The sequence below is a fragment of the Pithys albifrons genome, chromosome 3 (assembly GCF_047495875.1).
Source record: "Pithys albifrons albifrons isolate INPA30051 chromosome 3, PitAlb_v1, whole genome shotgun sequence".
In the NCBI taxonomy this organism is placed as follows: Eukaryota; Metazoa; Chordata; class Aves; order Passeriformes; family Thamnophilidae; genus Pithys; species Pithys albifrons.
Window position 1 is genome coordinate 11,272,965 of NC_092460.1, and position 22,900 is coordinate 11,295,864.

The 22,900-nt window shown below is 39.7% G+C and overlaps 1 protein-coding gene across 1 annotated transcript; it reads right to left on the reverse strand.

The window, feature by feature from the left end:
• Positions 1-1,582: 1,582 nt before the first annotated feature.
• Positions 1,583-19,128, reverse strand: TXNRD3 (thioredoxin reductase 3). The gene is made up of 16 exons (XM_071550471.1): positions 18,925-19,128; positions 13,327-13,387; positions 11,622-11,731; positions 11,328-11,441; positions 10,668-10,740; positions 9,696-9,815; positions 9,147-9,289; positions 7,635-7,750; positions 7,310-7,535; positions 6,991-7,083; positions 6,480-6,556; positions 5,771-5,927; positions 5,462-5,569; positions 4,659-4,754; positions 3,079-3,213; positions 1,583-2,786 (listed from the first exon to the last, which is right to left on the reverse strand). Exons 1-16 carry the CDS (start codon positions 19,048-19,050, stop codon positions 2,724-2,726), a joined length of 1,818 nt encoding a protein of 605 aa, XP_071406572.1. The 5' UTR covers positions 19,051-19,128; the 3' UTR covers positions 1,583-2,723.
• Between the last annotated feature and the right edge of the window lie 3,772 nt (positions 19,129-22,900).

Here is a 22,900-nt window from a genome sequence, read left to right on the forward strand (position 1 = left end):
TCTTTCCAGAGCTTCAGTCTAGATACAGAGTGCCATAATTATGAGTGATTTGGACGAAAGAGCAGATTCAGCCACAACTGAGCATTTTCAACTGCAGCCTATAAGATTTCTGGTATTACAGCATGAAAGAACGTACTACCAGAGTACTTTACGGACACAGGACACCCCTTCAGAATTTGGTGAACATTTATGACAACAGAAATGTAAACACACCATTTAACCTTTAATGCCAGTGCCGAAGCATCCTTATTACACAAACTCAGGGTATTTATTTGGTTGTTACAGGTCCTGCTTCTCAGATTTTACCTTCAGCAACACCTACTGTCCAGCTTAAGTTTTGCTTTTGAAGTATGTCTTGTAGTCAAAGCACATTTGACACCTGAGCCTACTGAAACACAAGCGACATGTTTGCTTCCTCTTGCAATTACCAACTTACTATATTTTTTTAACTGAAGCATAGAAAATTTTAAAGCTTAGAAAATTAAATGTATGAAGTTCTCAATGGCATCACTCTAAATATCACCTAGAGCTGACAGCTTGGGCAAGCTTTACATAAGGAACATCTGCAATTAGTACACTGTTACAGACATGCAAGTGGTAATTATTGATCAATTAACATGAACCTGCAAATCAAATCTGAATTTGAAACAAAACTCAATTAGTGCTTACTAATAGTAAATGCAGAAATTATCATTTACTGACTTGGCCTCCTCCTTCACTCCCTCTGTAACAGGGTTACACCAGGTAAACTTTGCCATTCTGGGTCAGTTTCTCCTGATACAAAGCCTTCTGAACACTTCATTGTTTACTGAGTTTCATTTCAGCCATTGAGATTTCGTAAAATCCCTAACAAACTATCAGTTCTCAGCTGTCCACCTTCATCCACCCTCACCTCTCCTGACATTTTACAACAGCTCAGTCTCTGGTTCATCCATGGAAATTCAGTTTTACACTACAACTGCACCTACTTTACTTAAAACTACAACACCTGATGTATTGAGGCAAACTTTGAGGCCCACAACATTTTGGCAGTGCCACTCTCAGGGTCACTGCTGTACAAGTGACAGCAAGCATGTGGTTGTAGCCAACTATGAGACCAGAACAAGTAACTCCCCAGAGCTCTGCAGCAAAGCAACACCAGCAGCTCAGCAAGTCTTCATAGTCAAGTGAAAGTAGTTTGCAGTACCACAGGACACTCCCAGCAAAGCCCCAGAGCCTCCAAAGGTTATTAAACAGGAACAACAGCAAGATTGGTTGCTAACACTCTAACTAGATTGTACTTAGCCTCTTTGAGCTGTGCTGCAGTTAAATGCTACAACATAGGTATTTAGGATCTTCTGGAATACAGAGAAGTGGTGTAGAATTGTTCTTTTAGTTTGAGCAGAGAGAATTCTGTATACCCAAATAGAAGCATATTTGATTTCTTGAGCATGCATCCAGGTGTGACAAGACAACCTGTTTCTCCATTTAAAAGATTATAGTGTGCCCAGGTTTACAGAGCTTTTGGTATTGCATGGGATAAACAACATCATTGAAGCACAATAAAATCTCAGGCAACATAAACTACGAGGTCAGACACCAGTGTGTTGTATGCATTGTTTATTGAACTTTAAATTCCAAAGTACATCACAGATTAAATAGTTAAAAACTGTTTACTATCATACAATGTTCAGAATAGTCTTTCAAAACATCACTTTGGACAAAACTAAGAGCCAAATTCAAGAACAACTCCCCCTGAACGGAATGGGGTGGAAGAAAGCTTCAGAGTACTGACTGCACACAACACTACACAGAGCACACCAGGTCATTGCTCTGTGCTGCCACACATGATTCAGAGAGCAGTTCTAGACAACACTTATCACCATCATGGGCAGACACCTACTATAATAGTGGGACAGTCTGCTTGTCCAAGACTTTAGTACTCCACTTAACACACGACTTACAGCTCTGGGTTCTGTAAGGTTTTCAGTTACAGAGCTGAAACCAAATTTGGGCAAATTGACAAGGTCTTGTGCTTATGCTCTTCAATCCTGACACACAAGATGCCTACAGCTCAAATTTTTCAAGACATGTCACCTGAGGTCAAACAACTATGAATGTGAACAATAGCAATGTCTTACATTACTTTGAATTTTTAGACTCTTTGAGGTGGGAGACTAGTGCTTGAACTGCACTGCTCAACACTGCATCCTATTTGTGCCATCTTGCCTCAACTGAACATACAATTAAGAATAACAAAATGCATCAGAAAGATAAATCAGTCAACTGTAAACTGTTGGCAAGAATCATTCAATTACATATTTTTCTTCTATTTCAAGCATTTGTACAAGACACTGGAACCTAGAAGCGTTAACTTTAATTTGTGCAATTTAGGAATTTTCTTCAGGAGTTGTCATCGTTGAAGAATCTCCCAACCTTGCATGGCAACCATCAGTCGTAGCTCACCTCACAAGAAGGTTCCGAGCTAGAACGTCAAAAAAGCACCATAGTGCTAATTCCAAGCAAAGTCAGGATTTACAGTCCAAGATTTTCCTGCTGTATTACTGTTTCCATGTGCAACACAACTTACTGAGGAAGGCTCTCAAAGGCACCACTCCCAACTGCAGCAAGTACAGTGGTACTGATGCAAATGTTTACTCTGCTGCAAAGCACTTGGATGTATTAGAGCTTCCCCAGAACCAAGTGTGCCCAACATGGAAACATGTAAAACAGCAGGCTTAACCTCAGCAGCCCTTCTGAGTGATGTCCTGTCCTGAAGCCTTTGTAATATCCATTGTAGTGAAGACCTGTAAAAGACCAGAAGAACAGCTTATTTATTGTTCTCTGCATAATCATTCACATGGCTATGGGTCTCCTCTTGTAAAGTTACAATGCCACATTCCTTTGAACTGTTAAAACAGATAACAGATTAAAGTGCACAATTAACACATTTCCCATCACCTATCAATATCTTATGGTTAGGAGTTAAGCAATACTAAATAAATCTCAAAGTAAAATGCAGTAGTCTTTCCTTGCATCTAGGTAAAGTGGCCTTTAAGAGCAGGTTTTAAATCAAGCTGTTCCTTGCCCCTCTCTTACCTCTGCACAAGTAGGATGGATACCAATCGTTTCATCAAGCAATTCTTTGGTGAGACCACATTTTATTGCAGCAGCAAAACCTTGGGTAACTTCACCAGCATTAGGTCCCAGAACATGAAGTCCTATCACACGATTCTTTACACCACATGAGAAAAAAGCACAAGTTAGTACAAAGTTCAACAAAAGCTCTAATGCGTAACTTCCACTACATTAAAGATGTGTGTAATGCAAGCAGGTCAATACCAGAGTGTTTAACAAAATATTAACTACTTTAAACAAAGTCAGTCTGCAGTTTTTTCCAGTCCAGTATAGCTGAAAAAAGTTTTAAAGCAATTGTACAGCACTAATTCAAAGACACTATGTAAAACTAAATAGATTTTAGTTTTGCCAACTGCTTTTATGGATATACAGTATTTTTAGTATACTCAGATTTAAAATTATTTATCTATGTTGAAATTAGGTCAGATAGACGATCTGTTTATACTGGTTGTTGAAAAAATCTGATATTAAAGAGCTTCACTGGCTATTTCCTTGCTACTCAAGCAGTTAGCAAGAGAAAACAAAAAAGAAAACATAGGGTTGAACTCTGTCTCTACCCAGATCTAGGGTGATGGCACTAGGCTACAAGTTAAAAATGAGTGTGGTTTGTTTCAATTTGTTTCATTAATTGCTTATCAAGAGGGATACAAGCAATGTTTTAAAACATTCTCCCAGGATGTTCCCACATCTTCAGAGATACTCTGACACAGGCCTGGCTATGATTTGCAAGAGAGGATACGAATTCCTCATAATGAGTGATTTTAATACACTATTTACTGTGCATTCTTCTCCAGCATCCTAGGAAAAAGCTATTCCCATAAAAATCTAAATCAGGACTCTCCTTCCATTGTGTTGGTTTTAATTAAGATTATTTCCAATGAGGTTCCAATGAATCCGAACTTTGAGGCTTTTTGCAGTCTTTGAGAAACTGTTAGGTTGACTAATTTTAAAAAGAATAAGGTTTACTTCCTCTTAGCTTAAAAGCTATGTTATTTCATCACATCATTCTTTGTTCTCTCGGAGTTTTGGGAAAAAGTACCAGACAGTATCAGCAACGTGCCACAAGAACTTGCTAATCACTAAAAATTGCTGTATCTCATCAGTTTCCTTGGACCAATCACATGTTTTCCAAGATTTTATGAAACAGGCAAAACTGCACTTCTCAAAGGACAAAACCCACAAGGGTCCAGAAATGTAAAGCAAGACACCAGGTGGTACAGTTACTCAAAATCCATTTGGAAGAAAAATCTGGCAAATTTCTTCATGGATCTATCTTTAAATAGGAACTCAGGATGAAGTTTCATAATGTATAAAGCTACCACTTGCTCAAACAGCTGTTAAAACAAAAAACAACAACAAAACCCCAAACCAAAACAACTGTGTCTCTCCAAATTCAATAGCCAGCTTAAAACACATACTTCTGTTAACAGAATGGGTAGAGCTGGCCTCAGGCAAGGCAAATAAAAGATCTTAGTCTTTTGACCCTTCTAAAAAGATTTCAAGAAAACACTCAGCATAACCATTTCATCTTGCCTACTTACATTGTCCTGTTTATTGCAGATAACCTTTGCATAACAGGTATTGTTATCTCTGCCTGGTACGGTCCATTCAAGTGGCCAGAACAAACTGTGATAAACCTGGAAAGATGACAAGAAAAAAAGCATTAGAATTTCATTAATTCAGTCAGACATAATTCTAATTTTAGTATCTTTATAAATAGATGGTTTGATATTTAGCCCACTAGGTGTTTATAACATGAACTAGACAAGGCAGTGATTTTTGCTTCACCCAGCGCAGAGAAGCCATCCTCAAAAGTCAGCAGAGAAAAACCTGACTTAAACAATGTACCCCTGATTTAAATACTTGATTAAAACAGCAAAAAATATGCAGCATTTTAAGACTGTACTTTCAGAAAGAGAAGGGCAAAATTAATATCCAGTTACTGTAAGTTTAAACCTACACTGCAAAACAGTTAACAGCAAAAGCTAAATAATGTCAAATGATTTTCAAAGGACATCAGGAGTTAAACACAAGGCATGCAAGTTGCTATAATGAAACTTCCCACAGAAGTCAGAAATTACTGTAAAACATGGAAGTTAAGCCCAACACTCAGGGAACAAATGCAAACAGCTATGCACAATTCTAATGCTATTAAGTCAAGTCCTGGGGGGTTTCTGTGAATCCAGTATCTTATTAGCAAGATGAAAACATTGCTGCAACAGTTCTACTTATCTAGCTAACCTCTTTTAATCTTCTTTTAACATTATGCCTTGAGAGTAAAGCAGCAAGGCCCAAGAAAAAACACTCTCAAGCTACAAGTTAAATGACTCTTCAATGCTCTTACCTCCAAGTTCTGCTTTCCATACTCTTCTACGGCTCTTTCTTCAGGAAACCCACAGCTGCCATACTCTAGAGGAGTAAACACTGTCGTTGGTACATTGATATAGTCACACTACAAATAAAAATAAAAAATCGTATTTAGACTATAGAAGTTCTATACATTTCGCAACAGAAGAAGTTGTATTAGCACTTCTTTTCTTTTTTACAAAACACTTGCAGAGCTCACAGGCGAGTGGGCTAATCAACTCACATTACTGCAACTGAGAGGCAAAAAGCACAGAAATAAGCTGAAGTTCTATCCTTACATCTTTACCTTTCTGGAACTACCCCCATAGAGCCTGCGGGCCAGCAGTCTCCCTGCCTGAATGGCAACTGGAGTAAGTTCAAGCTTCCCATCCAAGATATCCCCAATAGCATAAACATAAGGCACGTTGGTTTGTTCTTCATCATTTACAGGCACCTTCCCATTCCTTTAAAACAAACAGAAGAGAACAGAATTCAACATCACAACCTTCCTCACAGCTCTGCAAGGATACAGAAGGGAGAACCTCTGTTACAAAGGTGTTATTTTAACTACTGAGCATATTTTATTAAATATGCTTATGCCCTTTTCATTTCAACTGCAAACTCTTCAGAGCATCAATCACCTCCAACTCTGACACAAGGCTGAACTCATCATTCAGTGGGCCAGTTCTGATCTGAGCAACAGTACCAGGCTGATGACAATCAATTACCCAGACATCTTTGGACTCACAATCTTTTACTTGATTATTATACAGCTCTGTGTTTTAAGCACCGTGACCAACTAGTAGGTATTAACTCAGAACAATCCTTTTACATATTAAAGAAATGAAGTTAATTGACAACTGTATTTAAATGCAGGACAAAAAGGTATTAAAGGTTCACATAATTGCCAGGTATAAGAGCATTAAAAAAAATAAATCCATTGGTATTAAGTATTGTTAAAGAAGTAAAAAAATCCTTGCATATCCAGTGGTTTAAGGAAGTTGAGCAATACTCACTTCTCATTAATTTTGACACCAATTGTCTCTAAACCAATATTTCTGGTACATGCATCACGACCAATGGCTATCAAAACCTAAAACAATAAAAATGAAATGCAGTAAGTTTGTGCAAGAGACACTTCCTTTGGTCTTCTACTGAAAAAACTGAAGCATGTGAAGGAAGTGCCTTTTTCCAACTTTTTTTCCAAGAGCCACTAACAGTTCAATCTTCTCCATGTGCAACTTGTTTCAGCAATGCAACAAACAGCTAAACAGTATTTTCAGAACACAAATAGAAGCGACAGCACTGCTCACATGAACTAAATTCCAAGTGCAAAGTGTCACCCATTCTGCTGAAAAGGTTCAACTGAAAATGAATATTGAGTTTTCACATATTTTTTTATACCAGCAATTTACAAGAACAATTTTTTAATCAGGATTTTTCTTTAAAAGTTGTTCAAGAAGAAGGTGTTTTTGTGCATTTTCACATGCACCTGTATTGAGTTATTTTAAATCCAGAAACGCTTACGGTGTTATATTCTCCTTCAAAGATTTCCGGGCCCTCAGTAGACTTTGCCGTCACTTTCAGCCTTCCTGGCATGCCTTGCTCCAGCTGTTCAACCTGTGCAAAGTATTGTAAGTTTAGAACGACCTGAAGAGCAGAGTTCACTTACACTGTCACTTTAAGCCTTGACCTACTAATCTATCATTCAGCAGTAAAAAAGTTTAGCCTCATAAAACATTTATTTCTGTAGAGAGCCAAAGCCTTCCCAGACAACACCCGCATTTTACATGTGCTGTTTAAAGTAACCTTGTGTAGAAAGAAGAAACCTAAAACAAGCACTTGCCTGAACAGGTACAAACTTCCTGATGAACTTCACGCCGTGTGTTTCCATGTGAGCACCTACTTTTTCTGCCATTTCTTGGTCAAAGCCCCGCAGGAGGATGGAACGCACCATCACCGTGACATCGAGACCCAGCCCAGCAAGAAATCCTGCACACTCCAGAGCCACATAGGAAGCACCCACAACTAGAGTTTTGCCAGGACAGTAAGGCAGGGAGAAGAGGTCATCACTGAAAAGAAAAGAAGTGTAAGTTACAAGGTTCTTCCTTGTTAGTCTTTGCAAACACTAAAGTAGACAACGTTCAGACTATTATACTTTTTTATCTCACCTTGTAATACAGAATTCTTTATCTCCAGGGATACCTAGATATCTAGGCCTTTCTCCTGTTGCCAGGACAAAAGTCTCTGCTGTGTGATACGTTACTTGTCCTTTCCTATTAGTTGCCTGTTGATAAAGACACAGTTAAGACAGTCTTTTTCATAGGTTTTAAATTAAAAATATGTAATTATCTCTTTAATTACTGGGGATATGCTTAAACATCAAAAACAACTGGTTTGAAACAAGAACTAACGCATTTAGAGATGCCACACAGGTCACTGAAGAACAGGTTTAAACAACTGACTTTTCTTACATTAGAACACTTAAAATCACTTACTCTTCAGATCCTGCCCATTTCAACTACTTATTTAGATTGAACTGTTTGAAACAACTTCACTTTCAAGTTAGGAAATGCCAGAACAAATTAAGATCCCCTCGGCTTCCTGCAGTAAAAGGCCAACACAATGCTAGTAACAGACTAACATCCATTAGTTCTTAAGCTAATATAGAAACTAAAAAAAAAAAAAAAGTTGCACGATTTCAGAGGACCTAAGATCCAACCTGAAGTGAATTCAAACTGATTTGACCTCTACGGAGCCTTGCCCTTTGGAAATTTCATCCTACCAGTGCATCTCTCCCAAAATCTGACCTTCATTCTTGCTCTTTAGTTGTTTTCCAATACAGATGAAGGGAAACTTTCTCCCCATTGAGTCAACATGTAATTCACATTTGAAAGGATCTCCAGGAGGTCTAGTTCAACCTCCTGCTGGAAGTCTTTCTGTTCTACTTCATTTAGTGACTAAGGACACTTAAGGAGATGACCTACATGCCTGGACACTAAAACAGTTGGTACATGAGGTATACTGAGCACACTGATATCTTTCAGTGCTGGTCTCTTGGTTTGAAACACATGTAGTTCAGTCTTGATATTGAAAACAGACAACTACACACAGTGAACTCTACAGTTGCCCTCAGTATGCATTTTTCTAGCTTAATGTTGCTACAATATGATCACTTACAGCAAGATTGCCAACACATGCTTTGTCTTGCAAAACTGACGGTTTAATTTGTATGCTGATACAGCATAAGGTTCCAGCAGTGCTGTTACACAACTGCTTAATCTGAATTTAATTTAAATAGTTTTTAAGCTTTTGCAGGAAGGTTTTCCAAATTGCAAAATCATACAGCTAAAGCTTTTCTTTTTTTTCCCCTCCTTACTCAGGCTGCTGAACTTAGTCATGAAGTTAGAAACTGAGACCACCTTACTCTATTCTTGCAAGACAAAGGTTTACAGGTATCCACACTGCTCTTACATAATAGTTTCTAGGTTTGCAAAAACTGTGACACGTATTAAAGTCCAGTAATTATTTAAATCAGTAACATACTTCACAAACGAGTTTTCAACTTCAGCTGACCTAAGCTGGCAAGGTTAAGATGAAGCCTTTTCTGTGATGAATTTTAAAAGGCAGTTTTAGGACACAAGTTTTCCCTCCCAACTAAGAATTTTAAAAGCAGTGCATACCTTAATTTTGTGTGGTTCAACAAATTCTCCGTAAGAATTGAGGTATGTCACAGACTTTTCTCTCAAGGACACTCGATAGCCCCAGTTTAAAGAACCAATGTAGTTCTGAATTGCTTCTACCATGATCTCCCAGTTGTGTTTAACTGAAATAAGACATTAACTTCATATTTAAAGAAATGAATATGCAATGAACCCTTAAAGAAAAATGGAACTTATTCATTGTACATCATGCTAAGAAAACATCATTATCAGTAATGAGGATAATTATTAAGGTCTTGTTCTACTATGCTAATATTTACTTGACTTGTTACCATCTGAAATAAGCCCATTCTAGAAGTTCTTTCATTTTTTTTCAGATAATATAGGGAACAAAACACAATTAACTTTCAAATCTAAAGGTTTTATGATGCAAGGAGGAGGATGCCTTCTGAACATCTAAGAAAACTACTGAACTCTGTCTCTAATTTACTAAGTCTGAAGTACAAGAACAGTCTGGAGCAACGTGTCTCATCTGTACAGTCCTGGACTATCCTCTGTGTTCTTACTAACCTTGTTCTTCATACTGCCACCCGTATTTCCTTGAATCTTGGAGTGCCTGACCCAGAAGTGCTGCTTGATGCATTAGCTTCTTAGGAATGCAACCTACATTTACACATGTGCCACCAAGTCCTAAGATGGAAAGAACCATGTGATTACTTCCATGAACAAGACATTTATGCTTTTCCTATCATGTGCTTTGTATAATAATCTATATTATTAGTTGGTGAGCTTTGTTGTAGTCACATAAGTAACATGAAATTTCTGTTGCAAGAGACATTTTAAAATACAATGAACATACTAAGCCTGCAAGTTTGTTTTCAGTTTAAGACATTACTAGACTCACTGACTCAGGATGGCTACAGTGTGTCTTACACACAGACTCAGGTTATTTATTCCACAGTGCTTCAGATTTTAGTCAGGCTGGTAAGTAAGCAAGGCAAAAAGCCCAGAGTTCCTAGAGTTTAGTATTAACTATTATGAGGAATTTGAAATATGCATGTGTTTGAAATACTAGCAACAAAAGCATATTCGTTCTTCAATTCAGTAAAACTTCACCAATGAAGTTCTTTACTCATTCTCAACTGCCAATATCGCTAATAATGTCAGGCAGTAACTGTCTTTAATTATGGAAAGGTGGTCATATTTAGCCACATAGTCACTTCTCTCAAGGCAGCTGTCCACAAAATAGAACTAGATTAACTAAAAGGCAAAATAAACCCACGTACACACTACCCAGACATAAGCTGGAAATGATCAAAACTAAAAAATTTGACAAAGAATAGAGCTAGCAATGCACAAAACTTAAACAACTGTCTAGAACCGCAGCAAGCATGCCAGAAAAACAACTTCTTTTGTTATCTGCATACCAGAATTACAGGAATTCAGCCTCAATTTCCAAGAACACAAATCCATAATATATAACATCTCAGTATGTAACACTGGTACTCAAACATCATAAACCACAAGGTAACAGAAGCTTACCCCACGAGGTTCCAAGAGGTGTTGGAACAACATAATCTAATACCATCACTTTCTTTCCCAAGGCAGCAGCTTCCTATAAAAGACGAAGAAGACCAGTCAGCATTACTGAACCAAAAAAGCTTGACAACTCATTTATGGTCATAATACACTTGGCATTAATAGAAGGCTTCTTTATTACCTTTACTAGTTAGTCTCATTATCATGTATGGCTCTTCTGTCTCCTTCACTAGACAAAAACAGAACTAAAGAGTGAACTGGCTCTTTGAGAGAACAGCTGAAAGCACTTCATTTTAGATGGTTGATGATCCTGAATCCTAAACTGTTAAAAGTCTTTAAGAGTAGCCTTTAAAGTTTTCTAGATTACTGTTTGGAAGCCTTCTGTATTACATATGAAGAGATACTTAAAAAACATTTGGTTCCACCCTCAGCCAGGAAACTAAAACCAATTATTAGGCTCAAGACCTGAACAGACATTGGCTAGAAACTGGTTCACATAGACCATTATCTCCTCAGTGAGCACCACTACTGGTTCATTAATTAACAAGTTGAACAGCAATAATCCTCAAAATATAGACTGTTTTATAGTAATATAATTGAGAGATTAGCTTTTGAAGAAGTCTTACATACAACCTGCTCCTTAATGCAATTTTCATGCTGTACCTTGGAACATGCAAGTCCACCTGAGCCACCACCAATAATAATGAGGTCATATTCATAGGGTTCTGTATTGTTGCTATCCCCAAGAAGTTTCTGCAGTGATCCATCCTGATAAGCCTGAGAGGAAAAAAAAAATCAAATTGGCACACACATTTCTGAGAAAACACCAACTGAGTCACATTGCTTCCTATGACCTAGAGCATCCATTCTAATAATGTCACACAAAATTTAACTATGATCAAACAGCCAATTTGCTAAGTCTTGTCTACTTCCATCTGATTTTTAAAGTCAAATTACCTGATACGTTGCATCACAGCCACCTATGTGAGTTCCATTCACAAACACATTAGGCACTGTCCTCTGATTAGTTAATTCTGCCAACACTTGCTGAATACTGGCTCCATCATCTAAGAATAAAAGAAACAGGTACATTACAAACAATTTTCAGGAAAAGAGCTTTTAAAACAACCCAAAGTAATAAAGGTTTGGACTGTGATACACTGTAGGACTCCCAAGAAAACAATTCTATTATAAACATCACATTTGTAGGCTTCCTGAACATTAGCAAGTCTTCAGAAACTACTTCTCAAAAGAGCATGCTTAAACACAGAGGTTAAGTTGGTGTTTCAAGCCATAGTTCTACATAATGTAGTAAAGTTGAAGTAATAAGAGTTTAGTCCTTGTATTTTCTAGATTCTTATCAGTCTCTTTCTGGCAGTGTCACACTTGGTACTACACAAAAATTCTTTTCCAACTATCAGAGGAGATCATACAGACAGCTTTTCTTTCATGAGAACTGTCTGGGTTTGGAATATGTTCTGTGTACACACATGTAATTTTGCCCAGCTGCTCTGTGTTATAAGAATATGGGGAAGAGAAGTATGAACACACTTTTTTACTTATACTAAAGCTACACCTTCAGACTTTTTCTACCCACTACACCACCTCAGACCTTACAGTTTTAAAATTATCATTGCTTGACCTGACCTGTCATCAGAATCATCAGCATCTACACACAGGCTCAATTTGGACCTCTCAGCAGTAAATGTGGGAATGAGCATTTACAGTAATCACTTTGACTAAAATCTTTTTATTCCAAGACCGTATCTATTTAGTATCCGTAATCTGAGTAATTGCAAGGGAAATACAATATTAATTAGGAGTAATTCCAGAAAAAAAAAAAAAGAAAAGGCAGGCTGGGCATTGTGCTTTGAATATCTTGGGCTATAACTAGTTCACAGGACCAAAACTTGAATAAAAAGTAAAAATAACTATGAAGGGATGAATAAATACATACATTTCTCCAAAACATTGCTTAGGCAAAAACACTTCAAAAAGGCATTAAGAACTTAAAAAAAAATACAGGAACCTTAAGTTTTGTACAGAAAAAAAAATTGATAATACATATTCAACAGCTTACCAATAGTGCAATTAAAAATTTACTAAGAATGTAAGCAACTACTTGTTCCTGAAACTACATTAAAAGCTACATGCACTATGTACTTATATGAATAAGACATTGCATATGCCCTAAAACTAAAGCAGCTTGGACTTTAAAAAACCCCACCTCAACCTAGCAGCAGCCAAGGTACTGGAATCTACCCTTCCTTCCAATGATTCAGCAACTTTCCCAATGAAGGTCACTCACATACCAAGTCAAACATTAACAATTCATGTAAAGCCACAAGAGAACCTGAGGCAGGAAAAAATACCACAGGCTTTTTCCCAAAAGACAGAGCTCCTTGGAGAGAAACCAGATCTCACATCCTCTATCAATTGATTTTTACAGAAAGAGTCAAAACCTCCAGTGATATTAAAAATACATCTTGTGTTAAACCCCACATTGAAGTCTAATTGCTACAATCACTGCATATATTAAAATGTATTTTCATTGTTTTTATATATCCTCCAATTAGTTCAAGACAGCTTAAGGAATCATGCACAGTCACTCATTTTTAGTTACTTTAAGCAGCATGTGATAGATTTTCTTTCTCCTACTTACCAATCACATCAAGTTCCAAAGCATAGTACTCTACACGCATGGAGTGGAAGAGTTCCTTCACCTGCAACACAGACACGAGGCCAAGGCAAAGGTTTTTCAGTATCTGGCACTCAGCTCAGGGTAAAACTTGACTGACATACACAGGTACTCCCCAAGTCTCAGTGACTACACTAGGAGGGCCGGGCTCTACAGAGATTTGCTAAAGTTTGGCACTGCTTCTGTTCCTCACTTACAGCCAGGCCATTTGACCTTCCAGTTTCATTACTTCAAGAAAAAGTTTCTACATACAATTTGCTCAGCTGCAAACTCCAGCATTCCTGACACACCAAAAGCCATGAAAGTGACTGTCATATGGAAAAACAAAGAAAGATAAAGTAGTAGCAAGATTCCTTGGTAATATTAAAGGAGAAAAAAATGAAGGAAAAGGGAGTAGAGGATAACATGCAAAGCAAAACACTGTGAAGAAAATTTTTAAAAAAAGAGGGTATTTTAAAAAGCTGCTGAAAAAAAAATAATGCTTTCCAAGTGTACTCATTTGGGTGTTTTTCTAACCTCAGTTCTGGATGGACAGCATACCATTATGAGATCCAAATCAAACAGCCTTTTAGAAACAAGATTTTTACAGTAGTATTATTTATTAAACTGTCAGTATTCAAATGGTGAACTGTCCTTCCAGACAGACAATGGCATACCTCATGGCACAGGATGCAGTATTACATACAGCAGCATATACACCTTTGAAATATAATTTGCAGACATGCCCGTGCAAATAAATACTGTAAGATTATGTGTTTAAAAAAATCAATCTGCTTTACTCATAACTATCTGGATGTGAAAATAGCTCTAGCAAGAATCACTAAATGCCTGTGTGATGGACCCACTTGCCAGCATGGAGTCTGAACGTTTTACAACCAGCTTTCTGATGAACCTCAAATTTATTGACAGCCCTTCACTAAGAGTACGTTGAGTCACATCTAGTAAGTTTAAAGATGTCAAACATACGATGAATAAAAATGTTTATAATGTTGCTGTGATCCACGCTGTTACTATGCTGAAGACTGAGTATTCATTCCAGTGCTTTCTGATGGAGTTTCAGCTTTATGCAAACAGGAATATGGTGTATTCTGTACCAACTACATTGTAAGCTTCTCACCACATCATAGATCAACCGTAACAAAAAAATTAGCTCTGCTTGAATAATTTATTATATTAGTCCTTCAGTTATAGAATAATTGTAAGGGACCTTTGCAGGTCAACTGTGCCAACTCCCTGCTCAAAGGAAAGCAAAATGTTGAGGCTGATTACATTGCTCAAACACTGTCCACTTGTTCCGAAAATCCACAAGGGAGACACCAGAACATCTCTGGGCTAGTTCACTGTTTGACCATCCTCACAGTAAAGGATTTCCCCTTGCTCTCACTTCAGTATCTCTCATTGCAACTTCGCTCATTGGTTCTTGTCCTTTCATTCCTCAGCTCTGAGAAGTCTGGTTGTCTTTCCACTTGACAGCTGAAGACAACAACTAAAATGGCTCCTCAGCCTTCTTAAGGTTCAACAAACAGAGCTCCTTCTTCACACATCCAGTGTGTGAGACACTCAGTACTCGAACCACAAAGGCCACCTAAAAACTTGGTCCTAAGCTCACCATTCCCTTCAGGCTTGCTCTCTGGAATAATTAGTTACAGGCTGAAAGAAAAAGAAACAGCAGTGGAACTGCTCCAGACCTCTGGCTCTGCATCTGCTGTTATTAAGCCCAAGCTAAATGCCACGATAGATCTAAAAAGCAGAGCTTGAAGAGACTGCTTACTAGGATATGGTAAACTACACATCTGGAAGGAAGTCACAAAACTGGCTACTTGGCTGCTGGTTTAGTTTGCAGCAAAGCAGCAGAGTAACAGGCAAGTTTTCATGACGTTTTTTCCCCAAAGAACTCTGCCAAAACATTGCAACAGCAGGGGGGAGGACAGGACAGAACATTAGTAGAACAAAGATTATACTCAAGAAAGGACAGATTTAAGGCATTTAGGCCACCTTTATTCTCTACTGAAGATATGTAGTAGAGAGAAAAAAAAATCAAATGTCAGCATCCTAATTAGAAGTAGCTATTGCACTTTATAGTAATGAACAGATCATACTTGTGCTAATGAAACTGTAAGAATGAATATTAACAAGCCTATGAGCAGTTACAAAATCTTCAATGCAGGCAAGAGATACTAGATTACTTCAGTTTGGAAAAGGAAATGATCAGGAGTAGAAAGATAACATACACTAATCATGAGTGATATCTAGATGACGTGAACAGGAAATGATTTCTCAGAAATACTGGAGCACTTGGCAACAACTGCATTTACCAGAAAACAAATCTGAAAATAGAAGGAAGTAATCCTTCCTATGGGAACATAGCCAGAGAACTTACTCCCACCTAATACTGTAAAAGCCAAAATTAAAAGGAGATCAAAGGACCTATTAGATCAACTTATGAAAAAAAAGATCCGCTGAAAATGTTTAACTCAATGAAACTAATACAAACTCAGGTCAAGAAATTCTTCAATCACACCCTGATGGAAAATTCAGCAGCACACTGGCACATTTTCTTCCTTACAGCTGAATCCTAAAACTAATTTCTCAGCATCTGGAATGAGATACAAGGTTGCATGGTCACTCACACAACCATTTACTTCCCTTCTCACCAATGCAATGGCCTCACTTACCTACTAAACCTTCCCGATTTTCACAGAAAGAGACAGAGTAGTAACACTCAAATATTATTAAACAATCAATAAGTTCTCTGAAACTGAGAAATTGGTCTAACTTTGGAAAACTCTTTCTGGCAATGCTGTCACTAGGGTAGTTAAGCAGGTTTGAAACAAGCTTCATACCACACAGTAGTAATGGTATGTCCTAGGTCTGCTGTTTCACCTATCGGGTAACTCCATAATAGCTAGAACTGAATTGACCAGAACCCTCTGGGGATTGAGAACATAACCTGTAATAGCATAAAACATAACTAAAATAAACAGCAACTTCTATGCAATCACAGCTGTTGCTCCTCAAATTTCAACGTATCGCATTGTCCAGAATTGACATTTTTTCCTGCTAAAAAACTACAGGTTTTTTATGCATTTCTAACTTGCTTAATATCTTTTCCAGGTACTAAGAAATTAAAGAAGAGCCAAGTTGTTATGACAAGCAAGTAATTCTACCACCACCCCCTCTCCAGTGCTGTCTTTTTAAAGCAATTGAACAATAAATTACATTTGCAGAAGAACAACTGCACAATTGCCAAGTCACGCTACCAGCTAAACTGAATACAATCAACTACTTAATTCAATTAGAGAATTTATTTCCAGTGCTGTTTCTGAAGAAAAGCACAGTCTTAATTTTCTTCCAGAACAGCTACCTCCATTCGAAATAAAGAATTCTTTCCATCCCCTACATTAGGTCCTTTTTAGAGCATGAGTGTTCTCTGCATTAGTGCTAATCATCTTCAGTTTTTCAATTAATCCTACCACAGGCACACTGGTAACAACCATCCACAGCAAAGGACAGACACAATTCACACTATTCATATCTGTCTTTAAGAACTCAGAACTACATGATTACAGGCTAAGTACCCCAGCTGTAACTACGCTTTCAAATTATGTCCACTTCATTAATTCTACAGACCAGATCAGCTAGCAAGAATGCTGCACTACTCATTGTTTCCCCATTCCTTTCACTAATTTCTCACTCTTCAGTAAGAGTTGTTAATACCCACAGTGTTGCAGGTATTCCTGTGTTTTATGACTCAATGTCTCATGTGAGGCTTCCTTCTCTCTTTAACTTTCTTCTAATTCTCTGTCTGCAATCTATACCTCTGCTACAGGTTTTCTTCATTATATTACCTTTCTCTTCTGTTTCAAACAGGAAAAAAAAACCAAGAAAATCTGCCCACTTGAGCAATCAGCTCTTCTTCCCCCCAGCCCCAACTTGTTTCTTCACAAAAATTCATACATGGTCTTCTAACTCCACCTCTTGGAAAGGACCATGAGACAGGGCCCTCCTAATTCCCACTATTCATTCTTTCCCTCTGCAAGACAATAAAGATAATATTGTTCATATCTGACTACTCCCCTGAAGCAAATAATCCTGACAAATGAAGAAGCTCTGAACAAAAGCAGGAAAAAACAACCTGGAATTTAATTACTGGACTTACAATCAAGTCTTTTTTCCTCTCAAGCTCACTGTCTTAGTCTAGACTCACTGCAACACCAGGAACACAGGAAGCAAAAGGGCACAAGGTTTAAAAAGTTACTGTGCCATTGTATAACCTCAAAACCAGTGGACTGAGTGCCATGAGCACCAAGACTTGCAATCATGATCAGCAAAAGCAAACAGGGCAATACAGGCAGGAACGACTAATTATTTCTAAATGGGTAGCACTTAAGTCCTCAGGAACAGGATTTCTCTGCAACAGAAGATACCATTTTTGTCGAATGGACAAGACTGGAGCAAGACTCCAACACTTCATTTACCGAAACTTCCAGGGATTAAATTGTTAAGTAAATTTTAGAAGGATTTGAGCTGCCTATTATGCTGTACTATCTGCCAAAACATTCTCAGAGAGAAGGCGATGGCTTTGTCTATCCTCTCATACACAGAAATTTCCTTTCCCAAAACCTCAATTAAATTTCAAGTGAGATAGGATATACTCATTTAAGTTTTCTACAAAAAGGTCATAATATCTCCTCCCTCACAAGAGCTCCCAGAACTAAACCCAACCTACACGTGGGAGTATTTTCCTGGTTGTCAGTTCCATTGACACTTGATCCCACAGTTCCAATTAAGTTTTTCCACCATGGCCACATGAAATATGGCAGTATGGGGTTGAACTAGAATTTTATAACATGCTCTATGTAAACATCCAAGAATTCCAATGAATACAAACACGCACGTTCTGTATGGTCTATGACCATTGTGTTGGTATCGTAAAATCCTAATGAAGGCCCTGGTATTTTTACTGACTGGCTCTCTAGTTACAGCCACCCCGCGATAGTGATGCACAACCAGCGCTAAAGAGGTATTTTTCTCTAAACAACAGAATTAACCAAGAGTGCTTTTTTTCTTTTTAAACACACTTGTTAGAGTCAACCTTCTCCCTCAGATTTAGGAAGCTTAGAAAACTTAACTCATCCCTCCCCTGGGATACAGCTTTGTCCAAGCTGAACGCCAACGTGCTACCCAAAACTTCCCGTGAGACAGGAGCACATCCAGCACCCAGAGCTTCCAGCAGCAGCTACAGCAGCTGAGGAAGGAGCGAGAACTCTGTGCACAACTCGCCACACATCCACCTCCCCGCGTGGCAAAGGGATCCGCCAGTTCGGATCCTTCCCTCGTTTCGAGTCTGGCAAGTGGTTTCCAAGGGCTGGCACGTGGTGCTGGAGAGGGACGGGCACGGCGCTGCCTCTGTATGCTCCGAACCCCATCCCCGCACGGCCCCGGCTCAGACCCCTGCCCTGCGCCCTTCCCTGCCCGCGGCGCCCTCGGCAGAGGCGTCCCGATGTACCACCCGGGACGGGGCCCCGCGGGGACACCGCGCCGAGCCCGCCGCCGCCTCACCTTGTTGCAGTAGGGGCAGTAGCTCTTGCTGAAGATCATGACGCGGTGGGAGGCGATGAGGGTCCGCACGCGGAGCTTCAGCCCGTCCCAGTCGGGGAGCGGGGTCTGTCCCGGCGGTGGGGCCATGGCGGGCCGGGCTGACACGGACGGACTCCGGCACCTTCCCCGCGGCGGCCGCGCTGACCCTCGGCCGCGCCCCGCCCCTTCCGCGGCGGGCGGGGGCACAGCCCGGGCCGGCCCACCCGCGGGCCGAGGGGGGGAGCAACATGCTGGGAAGGTCTTTCCGCCTTGTATTTCATCCACGCGCAGTATGATTCGTTTTAAAGTAATGAAAATTAATTTTATACCAGAGGGAAAAATGCTACTATTCGCCTAAAGGCGGCGTAGAGGATGACGAACTTGCGTTGTTTCAGCCTCCCTCCCCTCTACAGAGGACGTGGAACGAGCCGAGCGGAGGGAGGCGGGAGCGCGCAGGCGCGGGGCGGCGCGTGGCGACGGCGGCGGGAGGGGAGGGCAGAGCGGGGCTCGGGCCGGGCCGAGGAGCCGCATCCCCGGGGTGGAGAAGGCAGAGAGAGACAGCGGGGAGTGGCTGGAGGGGCAGCCGGGAGCTGGGTGTGGCGCGGACATCGTTCTTTACCCCCTCACGGACTGTCCTGCCCCGTGCCGGCGGCGATCGCCCCGTGCCCCGGCCCGGAACAGTCGGCGATCGCCTCGGACCCGCCGGGTTTGTCCTCGCTCGATGTCCTCTGAGTTAGGGCGAAGTCTGGGAGATAAAAGGTGCTTTCTGGAACGGCCTCTCTTGTCTGCCCCTTAGGTGTCCTTTGCACAGGGAGGAGAAGGGGTACAGGTGAAGCGTCTCCTGTAATAAAATGGTCATGGCTTGAGAACGCGTTAGCCAAGTCAGCAGAAACAAGTTCCCTTCTTACACATTCCGGGGTTCAAGGAAGGGGATGGTGAAGCACCTGGTTCTACTTATTATTGATTACTCTCTACCCAAGAATCCTAGTGATTGTCAGGACTGAAAGGTGGAAGGGGATGTTGTCTGGCCAGACTGTTAATAAATCAAACCTTGCAAGCCTCTAAATGACAGGAATTATTTTTTGTATGTGATTTCATAAGGTGCAATAGAAAATTTTAACAAATCGAGCTATAAAGTCCAGTTCTCCCTCCCACGCTTGCCACACACCAGTCTGACTGCTGTTTACTAGTGCTAAAAATAACCACATATAAAAGCTGTAATGCCACCAATGATGAAAATGGACCTGGTGGGAGACAACTGAATTAATTTAATTCCTTTTTGATCACATCTGTGTATGGTGTTGACTGCCCAGTGAGCTTGAAACATTGTATATTGCATTTATTTGAATGGTGGTGATGAAAGAGTTCTAGAATAAAAATGTTTCTACACTCCCTATGGATGAAAATAAATCCAAGTTTTGAAGCCTTTTATTTCAGTATCAGCATGTGGGAAAGTGGAAACAGAGGCCAGACCTACTCACTGCAATTTTTTCATAGTCCAGCCACAACTGCTTGTTTGGTTCTTAGCTTTGGCTAATTGTTCTCTCTCCTTCTCAGACGCCTTGTGAGAAACATTCCTACCCTTAGTATTCTTAGAGGAATTAATATGACAAACTCAAAGGTTTGTGCCATTGTCTAAAGGTTGGTGGGTTTTCATACTAAATTTGGTCTACTTTCTCCAATATAAACATCAATCAGCTCCAGAAAGGTCAGAGAAAGGAATAAATATCCAAAATATCTTTTCCTATTGACACACTCAACTCTGATGGCAATATGCCAAGTTCCATGAGGAATAAATGTTCAAGCCAAATTATGTCACTTGAGGGTTTATTTTCCGCTCTGTGCGCTCTCTGCTGTTGGTTATTATTATCACTGTTACCTTAGAGCAAGAATGGGGTAGTGGTTTTAAACTAAAAGAGGGTAGATTCAGACTAGATACAAGGAAGAAATTCTTTATGATGAGGGTGGTGAAACACTGGAACAGGTTGCCCGGAGAAGTGGGAGGTGCCCCATCCCTGTAAATATCCCAGCTCAGGCTAAGTGGGGCTCTGATCAGCCTGATCTAATTAAAGATGTACTTGCTCATTGCAGGGGAGTTGGAGTAAATGGGCTTTAAGGGTCCTTTCCAAACCAAACCATTCTGTAATTATATGATTCTCTGAAGGATGGATGAGTGGGACAATGTCAGCTTGCATACAGATTGGTGATATGGAAGCACTATGATGGCAGTATCTTGCTTAGCTTTCCTTTCAGTCAGTGTAGATGGTTGAGAGAAAAGGAAAGGATTGAACTCTGGAGAAAGAAGAGAGAAAATGACTGCTCAGTTCTGCTGATGAAGGGACTGCCGCATTTGTTCTGCCTGTGCACCCCAGTAGATTATAAGGGCTCTGCTTATTGTTAACAGACAAGGCCCTGAATCCATCTTCTGTGAGGTTTTTTTCTCACAGAATACCAGATCATACTGAGCTCTCAGGATCTTACTCTTCAGGTGTGCTGGGTGTGAATGTAAGGGGTTGACTGGAGCTATTTGTGCAACCATTCCACTCACAAGGACACTGTCAAAATATGTAAACCAGCAGAAGCATTACAGACATTTATGAATGAAGTGGTTTGCAAGAAGAGATTTTGAGGAAGGGGCAAGTGGTTTATGGAAACAAACAGGACATTGTTTCAAGTGTGGAGATGTGAAAGACTTGTTTTATAAAGGTTTAGACACGTTTGTTTAAGCTGTGGCTCCCTGCAGGCCAGTCAGCAGCTGTACAAAGCTTTCCCACCTTCCACATGAAAGGCCTCAGTCTGCTTTCTCTGGTATGCACTGTCTCATTAAGACAGTCCTCTTCCAGGCATTACTCATCTTAGTCTGAGGATTAATAAAAACCAAGCCACATGAAATAATGATGTAGCACAGTGTGCTATGGAAAGGCATTGAGGTAGAAACTGGTAGGGGAGGTTTATGAATAGAATAGAATAGAAATAGAATAGAATAGAATAGAATAGAATAGAATAGAATAGAATAGAATAGAATAGAATAGAATAGAATATGCAACATTTCCGCAGCTCTTGCACAGGACTAGAGGGCTCTTTGCATAGTGAAGGTCTGATCCCATGCTTAAAAGAGTAAAGCTACACACCATTCTGAAAAACAGGGGTAAGACGGTTTCTCCATATAAAAAAGGCTCCAAAAGACAAATTGATGCAGACAGCAGATGTTGGAAGCATTTCTAAATAAAGTTGTTTGCAAGAAGATATTTGGAGGAAACAGCAAGTGGTTGTTAGAAAAGAACCAGAGAAATGTTTTAAATATAGGAGTGTGAAAATCTTAACCATCTTTTTTTTCTAAAATCAGTTTATCACCTAGGCTTGCTCCCATCCCTTAGGTCCATTCAAATAACCATAAGCCCCAGTGCTGCTGAAGGCAGTCAATTTAACAGTGAAGAATAGCCAGAGAGCTCCTTCCAGCCATATCCCTTTGTTCCCAGGCACCGTCTTCATGTCACAGGACAGGAAAAGAAAGAGCATGACCTATCTAAAGATAGAGATCTTTATATTCCATTGATGATCTGTGTATGAAGCAGTGTTCTCTAAGGTTGCCACCTGTTTTATGTATCCAGAAAGCTTACACAGGTAAGAAAGAGTAGAGAATGTGTCTTAAAGATCAAGAAGGTGACAAAACACCTAAACTCTGGCCTCAGTCTTTTTCACGTTATTCCAGTGTCTTCAGTGATCTTCTGGCAGCTCAGTCTATCTCCATCAGGAGGGGAATAAGGGTGCTGCATTTTTGAACTACATTTCCTGTTTTGGGGAAGGAGCTCCAGATCTCCCCAAAGCTGCAAGTATTTCATGGGTAGAATGAAAAAAAGAGATGCTGGTTATTTTTTTAGAAAAAAAAAGTAACAACTGGCTCTCCTTGAAGTACCACAGAAATTGGTCATAAGCCAGGAGACAGTCAAAGTCCTTA

Coding starts and splice junctions, on each gene's coding strand:
- TXNRD3 (XM_071550471.1), bottom strand. CDS start 19,050: ATGGCCCCACCGCCGGGACAGACCCCGCTCCCCGACTGGGACGGGCTG. Junction 4,755..5,461: donor ATGGAAAGCAGAACTTGGAG/GTAAGAGCATTG, acceptor TCATCTTTCCAG/GTTTATCACAGTTTGTTCTG. Junction 2,787..3,078: donor TCCATCCTACTTGTGCAGAG/GTAAGAGAGGGG, acceptor GGTCTTTTACAG/GTCTTCACTACAATGGATAT.